Here is a 20,685-nt window from a genome sequence, read left to right as displayed (position 1 = left end):
CAGCATTGTATAAAAATAAATAAATTTTAAAATAAAGGTATTGTGTCCATCTACAACTAAAAAAAATTTTAAGAAAACATGAAATGGAAGCAGTGAGGTTTATTTTTAGCTATATAAAGAACATACACAATCTATTACTGAACATACACAATCTATTTAGGCTTTAGGAAAAGCATAAGTCAGTAGATAACTCTTTTCTTCTAAAAAGGAGAAATGGCAAACAGTAGTTTCCTAGAAAACATGAATGAGTAAACATCACCAGAATTTCTTAGAGAATGTAGACACCTATGCAATGAGTTTGACAGATATAGTCCAAGAGTACAATAAAAGCAGCTCCATTGAATTTCTGTATGCTAAAAGAGTTCAAAACTGTACTCTATTTGATGACCTGGTACTTGCAAAGAATAGTTGTCCTACAATAAATGCTTGCTAAATGATGTGCATTGATAAAGTAATGTCTTAACACCAATAGTAAACAGAAGATAAAGAAGAGTAAATGTAAGTAAAAGAAGAAAGTAGAAAGATAACAATTTGTGAATGAAACTTCTAGGAAAACTGGCTCAGTTTATATTTTATTAAAAGAAAGTTTGTTTCATGATTTTGTGGGGTTTGGTCATTTGTTCTTATTGGTGATCTTATTTTCAGATCAAATTTCCAACAGATGCTTGGGTTTTCTCTAGCAATTTGTGTCTCCTATTTGTATGTATGTTTGGATGATTACATTTTTACATGATAGATATATTTTTGACAACTGCCAGGTTGTAGATTTTGAAATTTTATAGTAAGAATTTCAGTTTCCAGACCTAATACTTGTGGCCTTAGAAATCGAAACTGGCTAGATAGTTTTGTTAAGTATGTTAGAAAAGTTAGAATGATTTCCAAACATGATACTGTAGCCCCTCTTATAATCAATCCTTATTAAAAAAAACTATAAAGCATCACTAATTTTCATTAATATATGTAGCTAATTTATGTTTATATCTCAGCCTGTTCAATACTTGTACATTGACCTCTAACCTACACACTTAAGAGAATACTTTTTTTTTTTTAAATTTTAAGGCTTTCTTCAATACTAAAAACATACGGAAATCCTTTGAAAACACCATCAGTAGTTTATAGACAAAGGCTTTATGAACTGTTAATTTTGTTACCTCCTGAAACCTATGAAGGTATGTGCCTTATACCAAAATTTTTTATTGTTTGTGCCTCGAAAGTAATAATTGCTCATTAAATAGTTGAATAAATGAACCAAATGTCAACTATTTAGTACCTTGTTTCTAGAAATTTTAGACAGTCTAATCTTAATCCATGTGTTCACCATTTTATAGTAAATAAAATATATTTTTTAGAAAACCTATTTATTTTTTCATTTATTATTTTTGTTGGTACATTAAAATTATACATAATAGTAGAATTATGCAGAATATTTAGTATTCATATATGCATATGACTTAATTCGATCACTGTCATTCCCTAGTACCCTTTTTTCCCTCCTCTTCTCCCTCCCCATCCACTTGCTTTAATCTCCTTTCTGTTGTTATTTTGCACAATATTATTACCTATGTGGGAAGCTAAAGCAGGAGGATCAGTGGAGTCCAGGAATTAATTCGTGCATTGTGTGTATATGATTTATTGTGATTTATTTGTATATGACAGAGCATTATTTGATAGACTTCCAAAAACTTTCCTATTCTTTTCCCTATTCCCTCCTAGTCCCCTTTCTGTACTAAGGGGACAAAATTAAAATGTTGTTTTGCCTAATGCTGTCCTGCCTCTTATGAGTAACCTACCAGAGAACTAATAAACAATCACAGTTTAGTGGTAGGTTGATCTTATTCTCTGCTATCTCTGATTATAAAAGTGACCTGTTACATATCTAACAAAAGCTGAAAGATAATTTCTGTGTTCCACAGCTTAGATACCTGTTAGATTGTGGCAAAAGCAATTCCCCTTGGATTTTTTACTATAGTACTTTGAAATTTATTTTCAAGCTACATTTGAAAAATATAGACCTTTTTCCCCTCAAGTCTTCTTTAAACATTTAGGAATACAAGAATATCAGCTCAAAATCTACAGTGTATCTTCTGTTGAATGATAGTGTAGATCTATCCTTAAAGAACTAAAATTAGGGAAATGAAAAAGAAGTTTTTTTTTTACTTATATTTTCTTAATTGGAATTTGGGAATACAATCAGGAATCCTAAAGAAATAATAAGCATACACTATATATTATTTTAAATCAGGTCCAGAATGTTCATTAACAGATATAGTCAAGAATTAACTGTGAGCCGGACATAGTGGCACATGCCCATAATCCCAGCAGCTCAAGAGACTTGAGACAGGAGAATTGCAAGTTCTAGTCCAGCCTTAATAACTTAGAAAGACCCTGTCTCAAAAAAATGTTTTTGGAAAGGCGGGGGTGGTAGGGTTTGGGTATGTGGCTCAGTGGTTAAACACCCTGGGTTCAATCTCTAGTACTCAGGGATAAAAGACTATGAATTTAAGAACTAATGAGTATACACTTATATATATTTTAAATCAGGTCCAGAGTATTCGTTAACAGGAAAAGTCAAGACTTATTATGAAAAGAAAATCTAAATATACCTTCTTTGTCTTTTTAATTGTATATACTTTTCATGTTTATCTATATGAATTAAAAATATAAAAATAATAATGACATTTATATTTTTATATTTCAGTTAAAAATAACTTGCCATTTTTCCATCTTTATAATTATAACAATAAAATTAGTAAGGGTCCCTCTATCCCTTAGGAATATTGAATTTAAGAAAAAAATTTTCACTTTTTTTTTGTGTGTGTGTGGTACAAAGGATCAAATTCAGGGCCTCACTCATGCTATACTAGGCAAATGCTTAATGAGTTACATCCCCAGTCCTGTTTTCTATTTTTAATAGATTTGTATAATATGTATGAAGTACAATAGTAATATAGAATCACACCAGTTATGTAATCACATATACACATAGGGTAATAATGTCCGATTCATTCTACTATCCTTCCTTCCCCACACCCTTTCTTTTTTTTTTTTTTTTTTAAAGAGAGAGTGAGAGAGGAGAGAGAGAGAGAGAGAGAATTTTTTATATTTATTTTTCAGTTCTCGGCAGACACAACATCTTTGTTGGTATGTGGTGCTGCACGCATGCCAGGCGAGCGCGCTACCGCTGAGCCACATCTCCAGCCCCCCCACACCCTTTCTAAATTCATGATATGATGGGGCTTATGTTCTAACTGCACCATTAAAATATTCATTGTCATTTTAAATAATATACCTTACATAGTAGAGTAACAACCTATAGCAACTTCTAAATCTGTAACACAGAGGAAATAGTAGTCTTTAAATGAATTTACCTAATTAATTTGAAAAATAAGACTGAGTAACAAAACAGGTTCAAAGTTCTGATCTTAAACTCTGATCATATCAGTTACTCTAATGTCTAAAAGTCATCTGACAAGACATGAAAATTGCTTTTGTTATATGAAAAGTATTTTAAGAAATTGAAGTAATTTCCTCATGGTTATACAGCAAATACTTTTCAGAATGACAGTTTTCTGTAGGTTGTGGAATGAAAATTGAGTTCTTAGTTTAACTCTCTATTCCTCTTTCCTCATCTATAAAATAGCAGTACTTACCTGACTGCATGAGGTTTATTTTTTTTTTAAATATTTCTTTATTTTTAGTTTTAGGTGGACACAATATCTTTATTTTTTTTAATTTTTTTATGCGGTGCTGAGGATCGAACCCAGTGCCTCATGCATACCAGGCGAGCGCGCTACCATTTGAGCCACATCCCAGCCCCTCATGAGGTTTATTATGAGGATGATGTACAAAGGTTTTAAAAGGTTCCTGACACGTTAATTTACCATTTTGCCTTGTCATCCAAGATATGAAACACTTAAATTAAACAGTAGATATACCACTTATAGTAACTGAAATAATTAATTTCATTAAATTAATTGAAAACTTGGGTCTTGAGTCTTTAATAAATATTTGTTGTTACTAGCATTACTGATACTGGTGGTGTAGAAAAAAAATGCCAGGTGTGGTGTCACATGCCTGTAGTTCCTTCTACTCTGGAAGCTGAGTCAGGAGAATGAATTGAGCCTAGGAATTTAAGGTCAGCCTGAGCAATATATAATAAGACCCCTTCTCTGAAAAAAAATTAGAATAGCTACACACTTCCTGATTTATCCTGTCACCTGAAGTAGGTAGAAATCAACTCTATCCCTCATTTCATCCTTATGCTATTGCTCAAACAATTAGAAAAGTAAATATTTTTCTAAGGCAGTTTTTATTCATTCCTGCAATACTTAAGTTACAAACTGGCAAAAAAAAAAAAAAAAGTTCTATGTAGATAAAATTTTCTATGATAATCCATCAGAAATTAGGGCAAAACATCTTCGAGATGATAATTTGGGCGAGTATGATAAATAAACCAGTTTTTCAAAATGTAAATATAGAGAGACAAGCATATGCTGTCTTGTGTCTTAGAAAAGATCACGAAATACTTCCTTATGAAAAATTAAACTGCACCAGGGGGCTATAATCATCAAAATCCAGAGTGTAGAAAGTTCTACACTTTGTTGCTTCAAATGAATCACAGTGAGGAGAAAAAAAAAAAACAGGTAGAATGAGAATATTGAATTGATAAATATTTAAATATCAACTAGCTGCAATGTGTAGACCTTATTTACATCTGCATTTAAACATAGAATCAAACAAAAACAGGCACTTATGATAAGAGAGTTGGAAATTGGAACACTTACTAGATATTTGATTTCTAGTGTTTTTTTTTAAACATGAGATTTTGATAGTTTCAAATAAAATGTCTTTTAATGGTAAAGCATTCATGGATAAAGTGATATGCTATCTAAGATTGCTTCTAAATAATATGAAGGCCAGGTGCAATGGTGCACACCTATAATATCAGCAGCTTAGGCTAAGGCAGTGGGATCAGAAGTTCATAGCCAGCCTCAGCCATTTAGTGAGGCCCTACATAACTTAGTAAGACCCTGTCTCCAAACAAAAAATAAAAAGGGCTGGGGATGTGGCTTATTCCCAGTACCAATCAATAAATAAAATGAAGGATGGTGTTATAGTGAGCAGGGATATAAGTGAAACAGGATCATCCCACCTGTGTGGAGGATAGGGGTAATGATATTATTGTCTCCTTTTAATAGGTTTGAATTTTTCCATAATAAAAACATATCTAAATATAAATGTTTTCAGGCGATGCTTCTTTTTTCTATTAAAAAGTTCATTTAACAAAAAATTTAATATGAAAGTGTACATGACCTGATTTTTATGTCATAGTTAAACAGGCCCTTTGAAGAAGGGACATGGATTTCTCTGCTGAACAGCCATTATTTATACTCATTCCAAGGCTTCTAACATGATGATACTATTTACTCATATTACCACCATTCCAATGTTGTTCTGTTGCCCACTAGTTGCCATCTCCATACATTCATCTATCACAAGTTTCATAAAGGGTCAAATCCCACAATATTCCTTAGACTTATCTGCTACCATTTAATTTCAATGATAACTTCTTGTCCATAATTTTTTTCAGTTCGGGAGCTTTGTTCATGTTGTCTGTTTGGTAGACTCAGAGATGCTTTCCAAGCCATGCTTCTTAAAATCCAACATAATTCTCCAAAAAAAATTTAAGAGGATACTTGCTATGTTGCTCATCCCGGCCTCAAATTCCTAGGCTCAAATGATCCTGCCTCATCCTCACCAGTAGTTGGGACTAATAGGCACACACCACCATGCTAACTAAATCTATTTTGTTTAAACAGGAAAAGGAAAAACAAACAGAATTTATTGCATGCCTAAGGAATGAGAGTATTAGATGCCTAAATTTATTTTTGTGCTTTGTTGGGGTTTTTTTGTTTTGGTTTGGTTTGGTTTGGTTTTTGGTACTGGAGATTGAAGTAGGGGCATTCAACCACGGAACCACATCCCCAGCCCTTTTTTGTATTTTATTTAGAGACAGGGTCTCACTGAGTTGCTTAGGTCCTTGCTAAATTACTGAGGCTGGCTCTGAACTCCCAATCCTTTTGTCTCAGCCTCCCAAGCCTCTGGGATTACAGATGTGTGCCACCACACCGGGCTCATGCTTTTTTTTTAAAATTGATTGTAGTATTCACTCAGTATTACGAGGCATATATTTTAAACTGTCTTTTCACTATTCGTTCTTATCCTTGTGAGCAGCAACACATTGATTTGTAGGGCATTTTTCAAGGACAAGGATACAATATTTGGCTACAATATAATAAAATTGGCCCTTGTGTGAATTAAAGCTCAATCTGGGCTTGTTTTATCCTGTAGTCTAACCAGTTAATTGCTTGTTCTTATTGCTAATTGCTTTTTCCCTGTGATTCAATAGGACACCTCTGTGCTATCCTCAAAGAACTGGCTGCTGACCTTACTGCCCCTGATAGTCAGGTGGCTGCATCTACATTTTTACTTCCACCTCTTTGTCATCAGGATGATCTTTTGATATTAAGTCCTTTGCTACAAGAGACTGACCATAGATTTATTGAAGAACAGGTATGACCGTTTTTTTAATAACGCTTGAATAGATTCAACTGATGAACAATGATATTTTTTTAAATCCCCCTTTTTTTTTTAATCCTCATTTTAGCTCCTGCTTGGTAATGGGGGTGCCTGTGGAAGTCTTGAATATGACCCTTATTCTATTTATGAGAAGGATGTAGAGGGAGATTCTGTGCCTAAGCCCCTGCCTCCTACACTATCAGTTATTAGCTCTGCAGCAAAGCTCTTTGGGATTGTCTGTGCTCATGTGGGAGAAGCTCAAAGGTAAATCTCTTCACTTATCCTAACATAATATATAACTGGTTCAGTGAATGCATTGTAGAGAACTAACTGGTGGGTAAGAAGAATGTTGTCAGAAGATCTTATTAACATAGAAGATTTCTCATAAGTGACAAATGAAGGTGAGATAAAGGTTCTTCATTTGACTAATACTAAATAAGGAATTATTAAATACCCCAAAACACTAGGTATTATTGTGGATACAGTTCTTTACCCACAGTTAGCTTATAATGTAGCTGAAAATACAAATGGAAAGGTCATCAGTGACAAAAGAATATTGATTTATGAGCAATTGCTACCTTTTTTTTTTTTTTTTTTTTTGCTTAGGCTAAGGTCTTTTTTTTTTTAAAGAGAGAGTGAGAGAGGAGAGAGAGAGAGAGAGAGAGAATTTTAATATTTATTTTTAGTTCTTGGCGGATACAACATCTTTGTTGGTATGTGGTGCTGAGGATCGAACCCCGGGCCGCACACATGCCAGGCGAGCGCGCTACCGCTTGAGCCACATCCCCAGCCCAGACTAAGGTCTTATAGGCTTTCATACTTTGGAAATTTTACAGAACTATTTTATAGGTTCAGGGATTAGTCTTCATTTAGGTTGGTTTCAAAATGTTGGTTTGGTACTGGGGATTGAATCCAAGGGTGCTTGGTCACTGATCTATATCCCTAGCACTTTTTATGTTTTTTCTTGTGACATCACTGAAATTTATTTGTTTTAATTAGTTACACATGACAGTACAGTGATCTTGTCATATCATACATTTGAATCATATGGGATATAATTTCTCATTTTTCTGAGTATACAGGTTACAGATCACATTGGTCAGGCAGTCACATATATACCCACAGCAATAGTAATGTCTATTTTATTCTGCTGTCCTTCCATTCCTTTTGAATCAGGGTCTCACTAAGTTGCATAGGGCCTCACTAGGTTGCTGATAGCTTTGAACTTGCTGCCTCAGCCTCCCAGATTGCTGTGATTACAGGCGTGCACTACCGCATCCAGTTAGATTTTGTTTTAATAAAAATGTTGAGACATGATACAAGCAAAACCTACCTTCCTATTTGGATTCTAACTAAACAAAAATAGTAGACAGTACTTTGGAGAGTGTTTCAAGGAAATAGTCTGGCCCAATCAAAAAGTAGGTCATAGCTATTATCAATATCCACCAGTGGGTGTCATTAGAGAGCCTTAGGAGAGAAATACATGGCTAGGAAAGTTAAGTTTCTAATTTCCTGTTATCCCAGATATATTTGTTTATGGCAGCTGTTTTTTTGTTTTGTTTTGTTTTGTATTTTTACTTTGGAAGTAATTTTTTAATGAGAAATTATATTTTAAGATAGTTGGTTCTTTTCTGACTATAGAATTCTAAAAATAAGAAAATTTAATATTGTGTTACTAATATTAAAAAGAATATAAATATACTAATATTAATACGAATATTACTAATATTGAATAAGAAAATTTAATATTGCATTGCCAATATTAAAGCACTAAAAAAGCTAAAGCCCTAAAATATTGAAAGGTTGAGAAGTTAATATTTTGTACAGAAAGTGTTATTGATCTTGTTCACGTGTTGTTTGTGGAGTTTTGTTTTTTTGTTTGTTTGTTTGTTTTGTGTGTGTGTGTAGTATAAAAGAGTAGGATTTATTCAAATGAGAAGGAAAGAGAGAGCTCCTACAGGGTGAGAGAGGACCCAATAGGGGTTGCCTGTGGTTTTTGTTTATTTGTTTTGCAGTACTGGAGTTTAGACCCAGGGATGTTTTACCACTGAGCTACATGCCCAGCCCTTTTTTATTTTTAATTTTGACACAGGGTATTACCAAGTTGCCAAGACTAGCCTTGAACGTGTGATACTCCTTACTTAGCCTTTCTGGTGGCTGGGATTATAGGCATGTGCCATCATGCCCAGCTGTTTACGGTTATTTTTAAATATGTTTTGCATCTGATTGCAAGAAAAATGAATAATTCACATGAGGATTTTTCATCCTTGGTTTCTTTTACGGTCCACTGTAATCATCTAAACAACTTTTTAAAATACTAAAGATTCTAGCTGGGCATGATGGTACATACTTGTAGTCTTAGCTACTCATGAGGCTAAGACAAGAGGATTGTAAATTCAAGGCTCAGCCTTGACAACTTAGTGAGACCCTGTCTCAAAATAAAAAAAATAAAAAGGAATGGGGATGTAGCCTAGTGGTTGAGTGCACTTGGGTTCAATCTTCAGTCCTGTAAAAACAAAAAACTAAGGGTTATGATTTATTAGTATGATGTACATTCTATGGTAGGCACTGAAATTTTTAGAAACTTCTTAGATGATTCTCATAGGCGGCCTAGAAGAAGAACCACTCCTGTAAATGCATTGCTTCCAGAAATGCTATTACTCTTGAGTAAAGAGAGAGGAAAAGTTTAGCAGTTCTCAGTACTTTAAAAAAAAAATGCCATTATATACCCTCTCTGGAAGTAAAAAGTAAATCAGCATTTTCAGGTGTATATTTTTGCCCTTTATCTAAGTGCCCTTTAACTAAATGTTTGTATTCCACCTGGACTTAAAACTTTTTTATCTAATCATTTTCTTACAAACTGATAAGTAATACTACTTAGGAATACCAGTTGGTATTACTAAGAACAAATCATCTCCATGTTCCTGACAATTCAGAGTATTTTGTTGAGGTCTCTAAAGGAATTAGTGTCATTATTTATCCTGAACTCTTGTTAATAGCATATTAAAAGACTGTCAGGATTAGGGGGCAAAAGATGGAGAAAAAGTTTTGAGTCTCCAGCAACTCTCTTTTATAGTTTGACCCATGAGTGTGAGCAGGAAAACAATGCAAGTCAAATTATATGGTATTAAAAATTCTCCAGCTCTAACATTATATATTTTTCCTACTTTCAACATGATACATTTCCATTTTAACAGATATACAGGATATGATCCAATAATATGATCTAATATGATCTTTAAGTTTATAAATTTATGCACTTGACTGTATGGTTGTCCCCTTGATGTCACATTTACCCTCTACAATCTTCCTAAAGTGTTATTTGGGTGTAAATATATCCTTTAAACAAAATGCCTTAAATATGTTCTTGAACAATGGGCAGAAAATTGTTCCACTATAATAGTTAATAAAATGGGGAAATCCCAGATAATATTGTTTAGGAGATATTTAGAAAAGAAACAAGGTCATCAGTAAAGTGATCCCAGATTTCAGCTTGCTTTTTTTTTTTTTTTTTTTTTTTTTTTTTGCTGTCCTAGGGTATTGAACCCAGGACCTCACACATGCTAGATAAGTGGCAAACATGCTACCACTGAGCTACATCCTCAGCCTCATCATCTCGGTTTTCTAAAAATTATTTTCATATGCCTAGGGGGGAAATGATAAGAACAAACGTGACAAAATATTAATGGTAGCTCTTTCTAGATGGTAGAATCATGGGTGAATATTAGAGTGATATGGTTTTCCCAATTCTTAGTGATCTTCTATTTTTATTATATGATATGAATTAATATGTATAGTACTTTTTCCAGTGCAGATAATACATGGCCTAGCTAGCACCTTCCTTTTTTCTTTGACTTTTGCAGTTGGACTTTTTAAAGGCACAATACCCATATCTATGTTGCTTTGATAATAAAATTATCATTTGGAGTAGAATTATATTAAGCCTGTGGCCTCAACATAATGATAAAGATCTAGCTAAGAACTGGGGAATTTTATTAGAAATACACTAGGGTCAGATAAAAGCATACCCATATGCCATCTAGTCACACCCTGTTTTTATCTGTTCAATACAGTTAACCTTTATGTATATTAGACAAGTAGATTTGACTGCCTACTACCTGCCAAACACAAGATGTTAAAAAAATGAAGATAAATTATAAAGCATTATTCCTGCTATCAAGATAATTCATAAACCTCAAAATAATATTCAATGTTATTTCAGCTTTCCTTAATTTAATTGGAGAGTTGAGGGGAAAGAAAATATTGAGATTAGAGACTATGTCTATAAGAAGAAATTGATAAAAAAAAAATGGGGTGACTTGTTTCATGGCTATATATCTTTAATCTTAAGAAATTCAAACCTCTGGGGGCCTGGGTTATGACTCAGCGGTAGAGCTCTCACCTAGCAGGTGGGAATCATTGGGTTCGATCCTCAGCACCACATAAAAATAAGTAAATAAAGGTATTGTGTCCAACTAAAATTTAAAAAAAAAAAGAAAGAAAACCTCTGTGCTATAAAGACATGAAAAATGATTCACAAAAGACATACAAATAGTTAGTAGACATGCAACCCCAGACCAAAAATAGTATGTATATTTATTATAAATTGTGATAATTGGAAAACTACTCTCATCAGAGAGAGAATGGTTAAATAAATTGTGGAGCATATGTTTAATGAATTTCAGGTTCACAAAAGTTACCAAAGAATTAAATTAATTTAAAAATACTAAAGAGGTAATATTAAATGAGAAAAACAAGAGTTAAAATTGTGTTATATTTGGTATGATCCCAAATACATTTTTGAATTATGGGTGGGGGTTCAAAGAATTGTGTCTCTTCTACTTAACTATCAATGACATATGTTGGTACTAAGTTTAAGACAAAGCAAGGTATTTGACTTTAATAAGTCTTCGTATTAAGAACCAAGGAGGGCTGGGGATGTGGCTCAAGTGGTAACGCGCTGGCCTGGCATGCATGGGGCGCTGGGTTCGATCCTCAGCACCACATAAAAAATAAAATAAAAATGTTGTGTTCACCGAAAAACTGAAAAATAAATATTTTTTTAAAAAAGAACCAAGGGGCTGAGGCTATGGCTCAGTGGTAGAGTGCTTGCCTAGCATAGTGTGAGACACTGGGTTCGATTCTCAGCACCACATATAAATAAATGAATAAAATAAAGGTCTATACATCTAAAAAATGTATATATATAAAAAAAAAGAACCAAGGAATCGGCTAACAGTGACACTTACTAGACAAATGCTCATTAAAAGAAGACTCAGGAGATCCCTGTAATCTGATTCTGTGTTGAATTTGTTGCAACTTGATATGAATTTGATAATTTGGGGGTAATTTCTTTTTCACCTCTTTCTAAAAGGTGGAATTGTCTGTTCTAAGCATTTAGTCAAAAGCTATAAGGGCTGGGCTTGGTGGCACATACCTGTAATCCCAGACACTTGGAAGTTGAGGCAATAGGATCACAGATTTGAGATCAACTTGTTGAGAACCTGTCTCAAAATTTAAAAAGGGCCAGGGATGTGGTTCAGTTGTTAAGCACTCCTGGGTTCAATCCCCGGTACCAAAATTATCTACTTGCTTTTAAGTTTTGTTGCTTCTTATTTTAGGCTTCTTATATTGGAACAGCTTTTGAACAGTATGAAGCACACAAAAGGAGCTCGTCAACAAGTAGTTCAGTTACATGTTGTTTCTTCCATTTCTAATTTTTTAAAGGTAATTCTACTTTTTTAAATTCAAATATTTGCTTAATTCTTTTTAAAAAATGTATAGCTAATTATGGAGAATAATATTTTTAAAGAGCTTTATTTTCTAAATTTGTCCTAATCTCCTGATGGTAGTGTTTCAGGATTTGAAATTCTTCTACTTTTTCTTTGTATAATACCAGCCTAGGGATTGATGGTCTGTGGCCTATGGGCCAAATCCAGTTCACTGTTGCATTTGTGACTTATTGATTCTAAGTAAAATATTACAGGATTCATTCAGGTGGTTCCTTTTAGACATCTATTAATGTTCTTTGGAACACATTTATGCCATAGTGATAATTGATTGCTATTTTGTTTGCCTGGTGGTAAAATTTTAAAGTACTTTGTGAAAAAAAGAGCAAATTTTGTTTGTGTGATCAGTGTTCATTTTTGTGTTCTGATGTTTTAAAGTATTAACATATATGAACTTACATGTTAACAAGAATGTACATTCTCAGCTAGATAAGAGAATTTGCTATAGTTCTAAATTTGATTTTTTCTTTATGTATTTTAGTATGTGGCTGGCTCAAAGGGAAGTTTAGGTCCAGATGAAATGAGAAGACTTGCCCTAACATTAGTGATGGGAGCCCTAGAAAGTCCCAACCCCCTTTTGAGATGTGCAGCTGCAGAGGCATGGGCTAGATTAGCCCAATTAGTTGATGATGGAGCTTTTACTGCTGGATTAGCTCAAGTTAGCTTTGACAAGTAAGTTAATTTTTTATTTAATACCAGGGGCTATGTGATAAAATTGGTAATAGCTTGTTGATTTGTTGGAACTAGTAAGAAATCTGATTCATAGATTTAACTAAGAAAAGAAAACTAACAAATGTGGGTGCCAAGAGCATGAAAAAAGAACCTATAGAATGGGAGAATATCTTTGCCACCTGTACCTCAAATAGAGCATTACTCTCCAGGATGTATAAAGAACTCAAAAAAACTTAACACCAAAATAAATAACCCAACCAATAAATGAGCAAAGGAATTGAACAGGCATTGCCCAGAAGAAGAAATACAAATGGTCAACAAATGCATGAACAAATGTTCAACAGGGGCTGGGGTTGTGGCCCAATGGTAGAGCACTGGCCTAGCATGCATGGGGCACTAGGTTAGATTCTCAGCACCAAATATAAATGAATAAATAAAATAAAAATCCATCAACATCTAAAAATCTGTTTTTAAGAAAATGTTCAACATCTCTAGCAATTAGAGAAATACAAATTAAAACTACACTGAAATTACATCTCACTCCAGTCAGAGTGACAGTTATCAAGAACACAAGTAATAATGAACATTGGTGTGAATGTGGGGGGAAAGTTTCACTCATACATTGCTGGTGGAACTGCAAATTGGTGCAACCACTCTGGAAAACAGTACAGAGATTCCTGAGAAAACATGGAATGGAATCACCATTTGACCCAGTTATCCGACTCCTCAGTATATACTCAAAGGACTTAAAATTAGCATACTGCAGTGATGCAGCCACATCAGTGTTTCTAGCAGCTTAATTCACAATAGCTAAGCTATGGACCAACCAAGATGCCCTTCAAATGAATGGAAAAAGAAAATGTGGTATATATACACGCTGGAATATTAGTCACCCATAAAAAAGAATGGCTTTTGACAGTAAATGGATAGATCCAGCTAAGTAAAATAAGCCAATCCCAAAAAAGCAAAAGTCAGATGTTCTCTCTGATATGTGAATGCTAACACACAAAAAGTTGGGCGGGGGTGTAATAGAAAAGACAATAATAAAGGAGAATGAAGGGAAGGGAGGAAGGATGAAATAGGAAAGATAGTAGAATCAATCAGACATAACTTTCCTATGTTCATATATGAATACACCACCAGTGAAACCCCACATCTTGTATAACCGCAAGAATGGGATCCTGATTAGAATAAGTTATACTCCATGTATATATGTCAAAATGCAGTCTCTATATATACTCTTGTCATGTATGTATAAAAGAAACAAAAAAAAACTTTTTAACCAAAGAACTCTCATGGCCTGCTGGTCTTTTTTTTAATATTTATTTTTTAGCTTTAGGTAGACATAATATTTTTATTTTATTTTTATGTGGTGCTGAGGATCAAACCCAGTGCCTCACACATGCCAGGTGAGCGCACTACAATTTGAGCCATATCCCCAGCCCTTGGCCTGCTAATCTTGAAACACAAAAATATTACTATTTCAGCTTTAGTCTTAAGTAGTAAGAGAAAGATCACTATCTAGAATATGAAGTGACCATCAAGGGAATAAACTCTAGGACAGTTAGATACTTAATGGAGTTTTATTATGTAAAATATAGATGATAGGTAGTAGCACCAATCTATAGGAGAAGGAAAAACTATAGACTGCAGATTAAAAAAAAAAAACATAAACTGTACTTTGATTTCTGTAGTTCTATCATTTTGGGTAGATTGCTTAATCCTCTCAGCCAGTTTTCCTCTATTTCAAATAGCAGGTTATTAATACTGTCTTTTCTATTTAAGAATATTAATATAGGCACCATACACAGTGGTCCTGGAGCCTGAGGCAGGAGGATCACGAGTTCAAAGCCAGCCTCAGCCAAAGCGAGGCGCTAAGCAACTCAGTGAGACTCTGTCTCTAAATAAAATACAAAATAGGGCTGGGGGATGTGGCTCAGTGGTTGAGTGCCCCTGAGTTTAATCCCCGGTACCAAAAAAAAAAAGCTTCCTCTAAGACTATTAATGTAGGCCAGGCTGATGCTAACCTCAGAATTGTTGAGAAGATTATAAAGAAAAATTAAATCTCATGGCACAGTGGTATACACCTATAATCTCAGCTGCTCAGGAGACGTGAGTCAGGGATCACAAGTTTGAGGCTAGCCTCAGTATTTAGCAAAACCCCCTCTCATAATAAAATTTAAAACAAAAATGAACTAAGTGTAAAGTACTTAAATTAGCTGAGAGTTGTAGAATCTATCACACATAACTTACCTATGTTCCTATGTGAATATATAACCAGTGAAACTCCACATCATATATAACCATAAGAATGGGATCCTAATTAGAATAAGTTATACTCCATGTGTATATAATATGTCAAAATATATTCTGTGTACTCTGTCATGTATATATACATGAGTTCTATGCCCAGGACTGTCTTTTTTATCTATCTGTCTATTTATTTATTTATTTGGTATCAGGACCCAGGGATATTTAACCACTGAGCCACATTCCCAGCCCTTTTTATTTTTTATTTTGAGAAAGGGTCTTGCTAAGTTGCTTAGGGCCTTGCTAAGTTGCTGAGGCTGGCTTTGAATTTGTGTTCTTCTGTCTCAGCCTAATGAGCTGGAATTATACTGGAATTATAAACATGCACCACAGTGCCTCCCTCACGGTTCTGTCTTTAAAAATAAATAAATAAAAATTTAAAAAGGTTGTCTAAATGACAGAGTACATATGTTAGGCTTGATTTTGTTTTTTCAATGCTTGTTATTTATTTTTATTCCCATAATTACAGATTGAAGTCAGCAAGGGATGTGGTTACAAGGACTGGACACTCGTTGGCTTTGGGATCCCTAAATAGGTATTTAGGAGGAATAAGTTCTTCTCAGCACTTAAATTCTTGCATTGGGATCCTTTACACTTTGTCTCAGGACAGCACTTCTCCTGATGTGCAGGTGAGTACCTCACACAATGCCTTTCTTGAAATACATGATTTGTAGATGATGTTGATTGTTTTTAATGACCACTGATAATTTGTGAATAATATTTCCCCCATTAATGTTAAGGCAAGTGTTAACTTTGATTAACTTTGTTAACTGGATTTTTTTAAATGAATTTATTTCTTTTAATTAGGTATATATGACAGCAGAATGCATTTTGATTCATTGTACACAATTGCAGCACACTTTTCATTCCTCTGGTTGTACATGTTGTAGCATCATACCATATGTGTAGTCATACATGCACCTTAGGGTAATGATGTCCATCTCTGTTAAATGGATTTTTTTTTTTTTTTTTAATTCTTTCTTTTTTTTTTTTTTTTTTTTTAAGAGAGAGTGAGAGAGAGAGAATTTTAATATTTATTTTTTAGTTCTCGGCGGACACAACATCTTTGTTGGTATGTGGTGCTGAGGATCGAACCCGGGCCGCACGCATGCGAGGCGAGCGCGCTACCGTTTGAGCCACATCCCCAGCCCCTTAAATGGATTTTTAAAATTCAAATCTATCTATATTCTTTCAACTAGAGTGTCTGAAGTCACGTTCAATATCTTTTATTGAAAAACATAGCTCTTCTATCATAAAATATCATTATACTCCTCTAAATATATTAGCATATTTAATCTTCACTGTAATTTAGGGTGTATAGTTCCTTACAGCAAAATAAAACTGAAGCTTACAGAAGCTTAGTTACTTGCTCATAACTGAAAAGCCAATGAGCTGTGGAATCAGGTCACGAACACCAATCATGGAATCAAAATCCAATTTTTAACCACTAAACCATATTTTTGTACATATCTTACCCATTTCAGTCAGTAAAATCATTCTCCTGATATTTTAATGATTTTTATTGTTCATGTTCTTTTGCTTTCCTTATCTCTTCCTTAGTATAGTAACCTCCAAATGAGTTTTTTTATATATTTTTAGATTCTTTTCTTTCTAACCCTCTCTAAATATGAAACCAATTTATTTTTCTAGAAACTTTCATTTTGCTGCTTCCCAAATGAAAAGGTGGACAAACTGCTTATTGCATTTTTTAAAATATTTTATTTTTTTTTAATTGTAGTTAGACACAATACCTTTATTTTATTTATTTATTTTTATGTGGTGCTGAGGATCGAACCCAGGGCCTTGCACGTGCTAGGTGAGCACTCTACCGCTGAGCCACAACCCCAGCCCTGCTTATTGCTTCTTAATCAACTTCTTATTCTAGTCTTATCCACTGACCCAGAAACTCTGTCTGTTCTTACACCGATGTACTTACTGTCTTCTCTTACAGATGATCTACCCAGATGTTATTCTCATATCTGCATTTACATTTTTTCCTTTTGTCATTCTCCCTCCCTTTCTTATCTGATATTTTAAATTTTTTAGTGTTTTAAGAACCATTTTAACCACTATCTCATTAAACTTGAACATCTCTAATCCATAGCTTTCTTTTTTTGAATTACCATATTTTTAATAGTCTCCTCAACATTGTTGAATACTTGATTGAATTGACTCAAAAAGTTTTCCATTTTTCAACCATCTTTAAATACAGTACCTTTTCTTTCTGTTGTATTCTTCCCTTTCAAGGAGTCTAGGTTTATGTTGAATACCTTTTTGTTGATTAATTTAAATGCTTCTTTCCATAGTTTCCAGTGTAATCAAACCTAAGTCATCTTGGAGCTGGGGGTTGTAACTTAGTGATAGAGTTTATGCTTAGCATGCACTGCACAAGGCCCTCAGTTGAATCCCCAGCTTGAAAAACAAACAGACAAAAAAGCCCTGAGTTTTCTTGATTGCTATTATCATCACCTAACTGATAAGAACTCATTGTTGTACTAAAGTATTTTAAGCTTTCTTACATATCCATTGATGAGAGAGAAAATTTTTTTTCATTTCCTTAAGGGGTTGGAACTTTTTATTAGCTTCTTATTGTGGAACATTCAAACAGTCACAAAAGTTGAAAATATTATAATTGGGGCTGGGGCTGTAGCTCAGTGGTAAAGTGCTTGCCTCGTACGTGTGAGGCACTGGGTTCGATCCTCAGCACCACATCAAAATAAAGATACTGTATGTTCATCTACAACTAAATAAATATTTTTTTAAAAAGAAAATACTATAATGAACCTATTTTACTTAGCATTCAGTTTCATTGGTTATCAGTGTAATGTGCATCTGGATCAAAAGACATTATCAGTACCCCACACCATCTTATCATGCTATCTTCTAGTTAACTATCTGCCCCATCAAGGATAACCACTGTCCTTATTTGCAACAGCATAAATCAATTTTCTTTCTTTTGTAATTTACATAAGTGCAACTATACAGTAGGTAGGTACTCTCTATGTCTGGCTTTCTTCATTCCATGTTTTGTTCAAGAGATATGTCCATATTGTTGCATATAAGTTGTAGATTTTGCTGAATCCTTTTTAAAATTTGAATTTTTGTTCTTTATATAGGTTTAAAAAATGAAATTTTCAAAAAACTGTATTTGATTCAAGCTGTTAGCTAAAGTACCAAACATTTATCTTGAAATTCTTAGCACTGAGCTATATCTACATTTGGTGATTGTCTCTGAGTTGGTTTTATATTGGGTATTTAAAGAGAAAAATTCTCTTTTTCTTTTTGTTTTGGGGGGTGGGCAGTAGTAGGGGTTGAACCCAGGGGTACTTTACCCCAGTTCTTTTTATTTTTTATTTTGAGATAGGGTCTTGCTAAATTGCTGGGATTAGCCTCAAATTAGCAATCCTATGCCTCAGCCTCCCAAGTGGCTGTAATTACAGGTGTGCCACTGTACCAAGCCAAAAATTTTCTTAAGCGCTCTCTCGCGCGCGCTCTCTCTCTCGCGCTCGCTCTCTCTCTCTCTCTCTCTCTCTCTCTCTCTCTCCCTTTTTTTTTTTTTTTTTTACTGCTTCAGTCAATGTAAGGAAAATTTTATTGAGGTCCCAAGGCCATATATAGGGCTTGGGCAGGAGGCCACCCTTTGGGGAAAGGAGCCAGTGAGGGGCTTTATTTCACCTTCTTTTTGGGCAGAGATTATTGGTGTGGCCACACTTCTTGCAGCAGCTGATAGCACAGGGGGGCAGGTGGGCATAACACTTGTGACAGATCATCTTGTCACAGTTGTACTTCTCAGTCAGCTGGCATAGGGAGGGCTCAGTGATGCCACCTGGAAGGTGAAGCACCAAGTGCAGGGAGGACTCTTTATGTTGTAATCTGAGAGAGTGCAGCCAAATCCTCCAGCTGTTTGCCCACAAATATCAGGCGCTGCTGGTCAGTGGGGTGCCCTCCTTGTCTTGAATTTTGGCTTTGACATTCTCAGTGGTGTCATTGGGCTCGACCTTGAGGGTGATGGCCTTGCCCGTCAGGACTTATTGTTTGCTGGTTTTGTGCAGTGATGCAAAAGATGGTCTTCACAAAAGTCTGCATCTCTGTGTCTGCCACTCGAGAGCCTTGTTGAAGAGAAGAAGCTTAAACTCTTAAGGTTCTCCATTTCTCTTTCCAAATTATTTGTAGCATACACTTACTTTGCCATTACTTAAACCCTTGCTTCAACAAAGAACAGTTTAATGTTTTATATGTTTCTTAATGCTACTATCACATTTTTAATTGTTGTTCTCTGTCTTCACAGACCTGGGCACTGCATTCTCTATCATTGGTAATTGACTCTGCTGGCCCACTCTTTTATGTGCATGTGGAGCCTACCCTTTCTCTCATTATAATGTTGTTGTTAAATGTGCCTCCCACTCATGCTGAAGTTCACCAGAGTCTTGGTCGCTGTTTGAATGCTCTTATTACCACATTAGGTCCAGAGCTACAAGGTATGGATGGGTGGCTTTTGTAATGTTTTACATTAAAAATATACACATAAAAACTATTGATTACTTTCTCAGTCTATATTTGGCACATGGTGGTTGCTCAGTATGTTTTTGTTAAATGAATGTATAAATGTCATTCAGCCTGATTTCTCTTACCTGGAAAAGACAAGGAGTACCATAATTAGAAAGGTAAGATATATTCCTTAATAATTAAAATGACAGACATAGAATAGTTTAAGGAGCACTGACCTATTTAAAAAATAAATGACTAAATTAAAAAATCTCAAATATGCCAGTCTGTTCAAATGAATAGTATGTGATTATAATATATGAAGGTAACTCGTAACTACTATAATTTCTGTTTATTGGTAATTCTTTTTTTATGTTTTTTTTTCCTATAGTTGTAGATGGACAGCATGCCTTTATTTGTTTCGTTTTTTTATATGGTGCTAAGGATTGAACCCAGTCCCTCACATATGCTAGGCAAGCGCTCTACTACTGAGCCACAGCCCCAGCCCTTTTGATAATTTCTAATTCTACTTTTCATGAAAATTTGGTGAAATCTCTTCTAAGATTTTTCATTGTCTAGTGATGTGTGTTGTAATAAACAGAAAGAATAAGTTAAAATGGGGAGGAAAAAGAATAACCAAGGTAATCTAAAAGTTTGTTACCTAGGTTGTCCCTGCTTTGGGTGTATGTGTATGTGTGCACAGGTGTTGTGTACCCAGGAATTTTTGTGTGCCATGTGCTATAGCACTAAGTTATGCCATCAGTCCCTGTCCTCACTTTTGCAGTAGAAATTTTACTTCATAGATCCATAAAGATAAAACTGGAAATAAATTTTAAAACCTAGTAATATA

At 34.4% G+C, this 20,685-nt stretch overlaps 1 protein-coding gene and 2 pseudogenes across 5 annotated transcripts in view; 1 reads left to right on the top strand and 2 right to left on the bottom strand.

Moving 5' to 3' along the window:
- Positions 1-20,685, top strand: part of Heatr5a (HEAT repeat containing 5A) — a 125,356-nt gene that overhangs the window by 59,268 nt on the left and 45,403 nt on the right. For all 5 annotated transcript variants that reach the window (XM_077799597.1, XM_077799595.1, XM_077799598.1 and 2 more), the window contains exons 14-20: positions 1,060-1,169; positions 6,410-6,573; positions 6,668-6,843; positions 12,201-12,306; positions 12,850-13,040; positions 15,820-15,979; positions 19,639-19,828. In XM_077799597.1, the coding sequence (XP_077655723.1) occupies positions 1,060-1,169; positions 6,410-6,573; positions 6,668-6,843; positions 12,201-12,306; positions 12,850-13,040; positions 15,820-15,979; positions 19,639-19,828 (1,097 nt within the window). The remainder of the gene's footprint in view (positions 1-1,059; positions 1,170-6,409; positions 6,574-6,667; positions 6,844-12,200; positions 12,307-12,849; positions 13,041-15,819; positions 15,980-19,638; positions 19,829-20,685) is intronic.
- On the bottom strand, positions 5,392-5,608 carry LOC144255283 (small nuclear ribonucleoprotein G pseudogene; annotated as a pseudogene).
- LOC113200544 (ubiquitin-ribosomal protein eL40 fusion protein pseudogene) lies at positions 19,022-19,500 on the bottom strand (annotated as a pseudogene).

The sequence above is a fragment of the Urocitellus parryii genome, chromosome 6, assembly GCF_045843805.1.
Source record: "Urocitellus parryii isolate mUroPar1 chromosome 6, mUroPar1.hap1, whole genome shotgun sequence".
In the NCBI taxonomy this organism is placed as follows: Eukaryota; Metazoa; Chordata; class Mammalia; order Rodentia; family Sciuridae; genus Urocitellus; species Urocitellus parryii.
The sequence above is the reverse complement of the archived record's forward strand: the minus strand, read 5'-3'. Positions and strand labels throughout refer to the sequence as shown.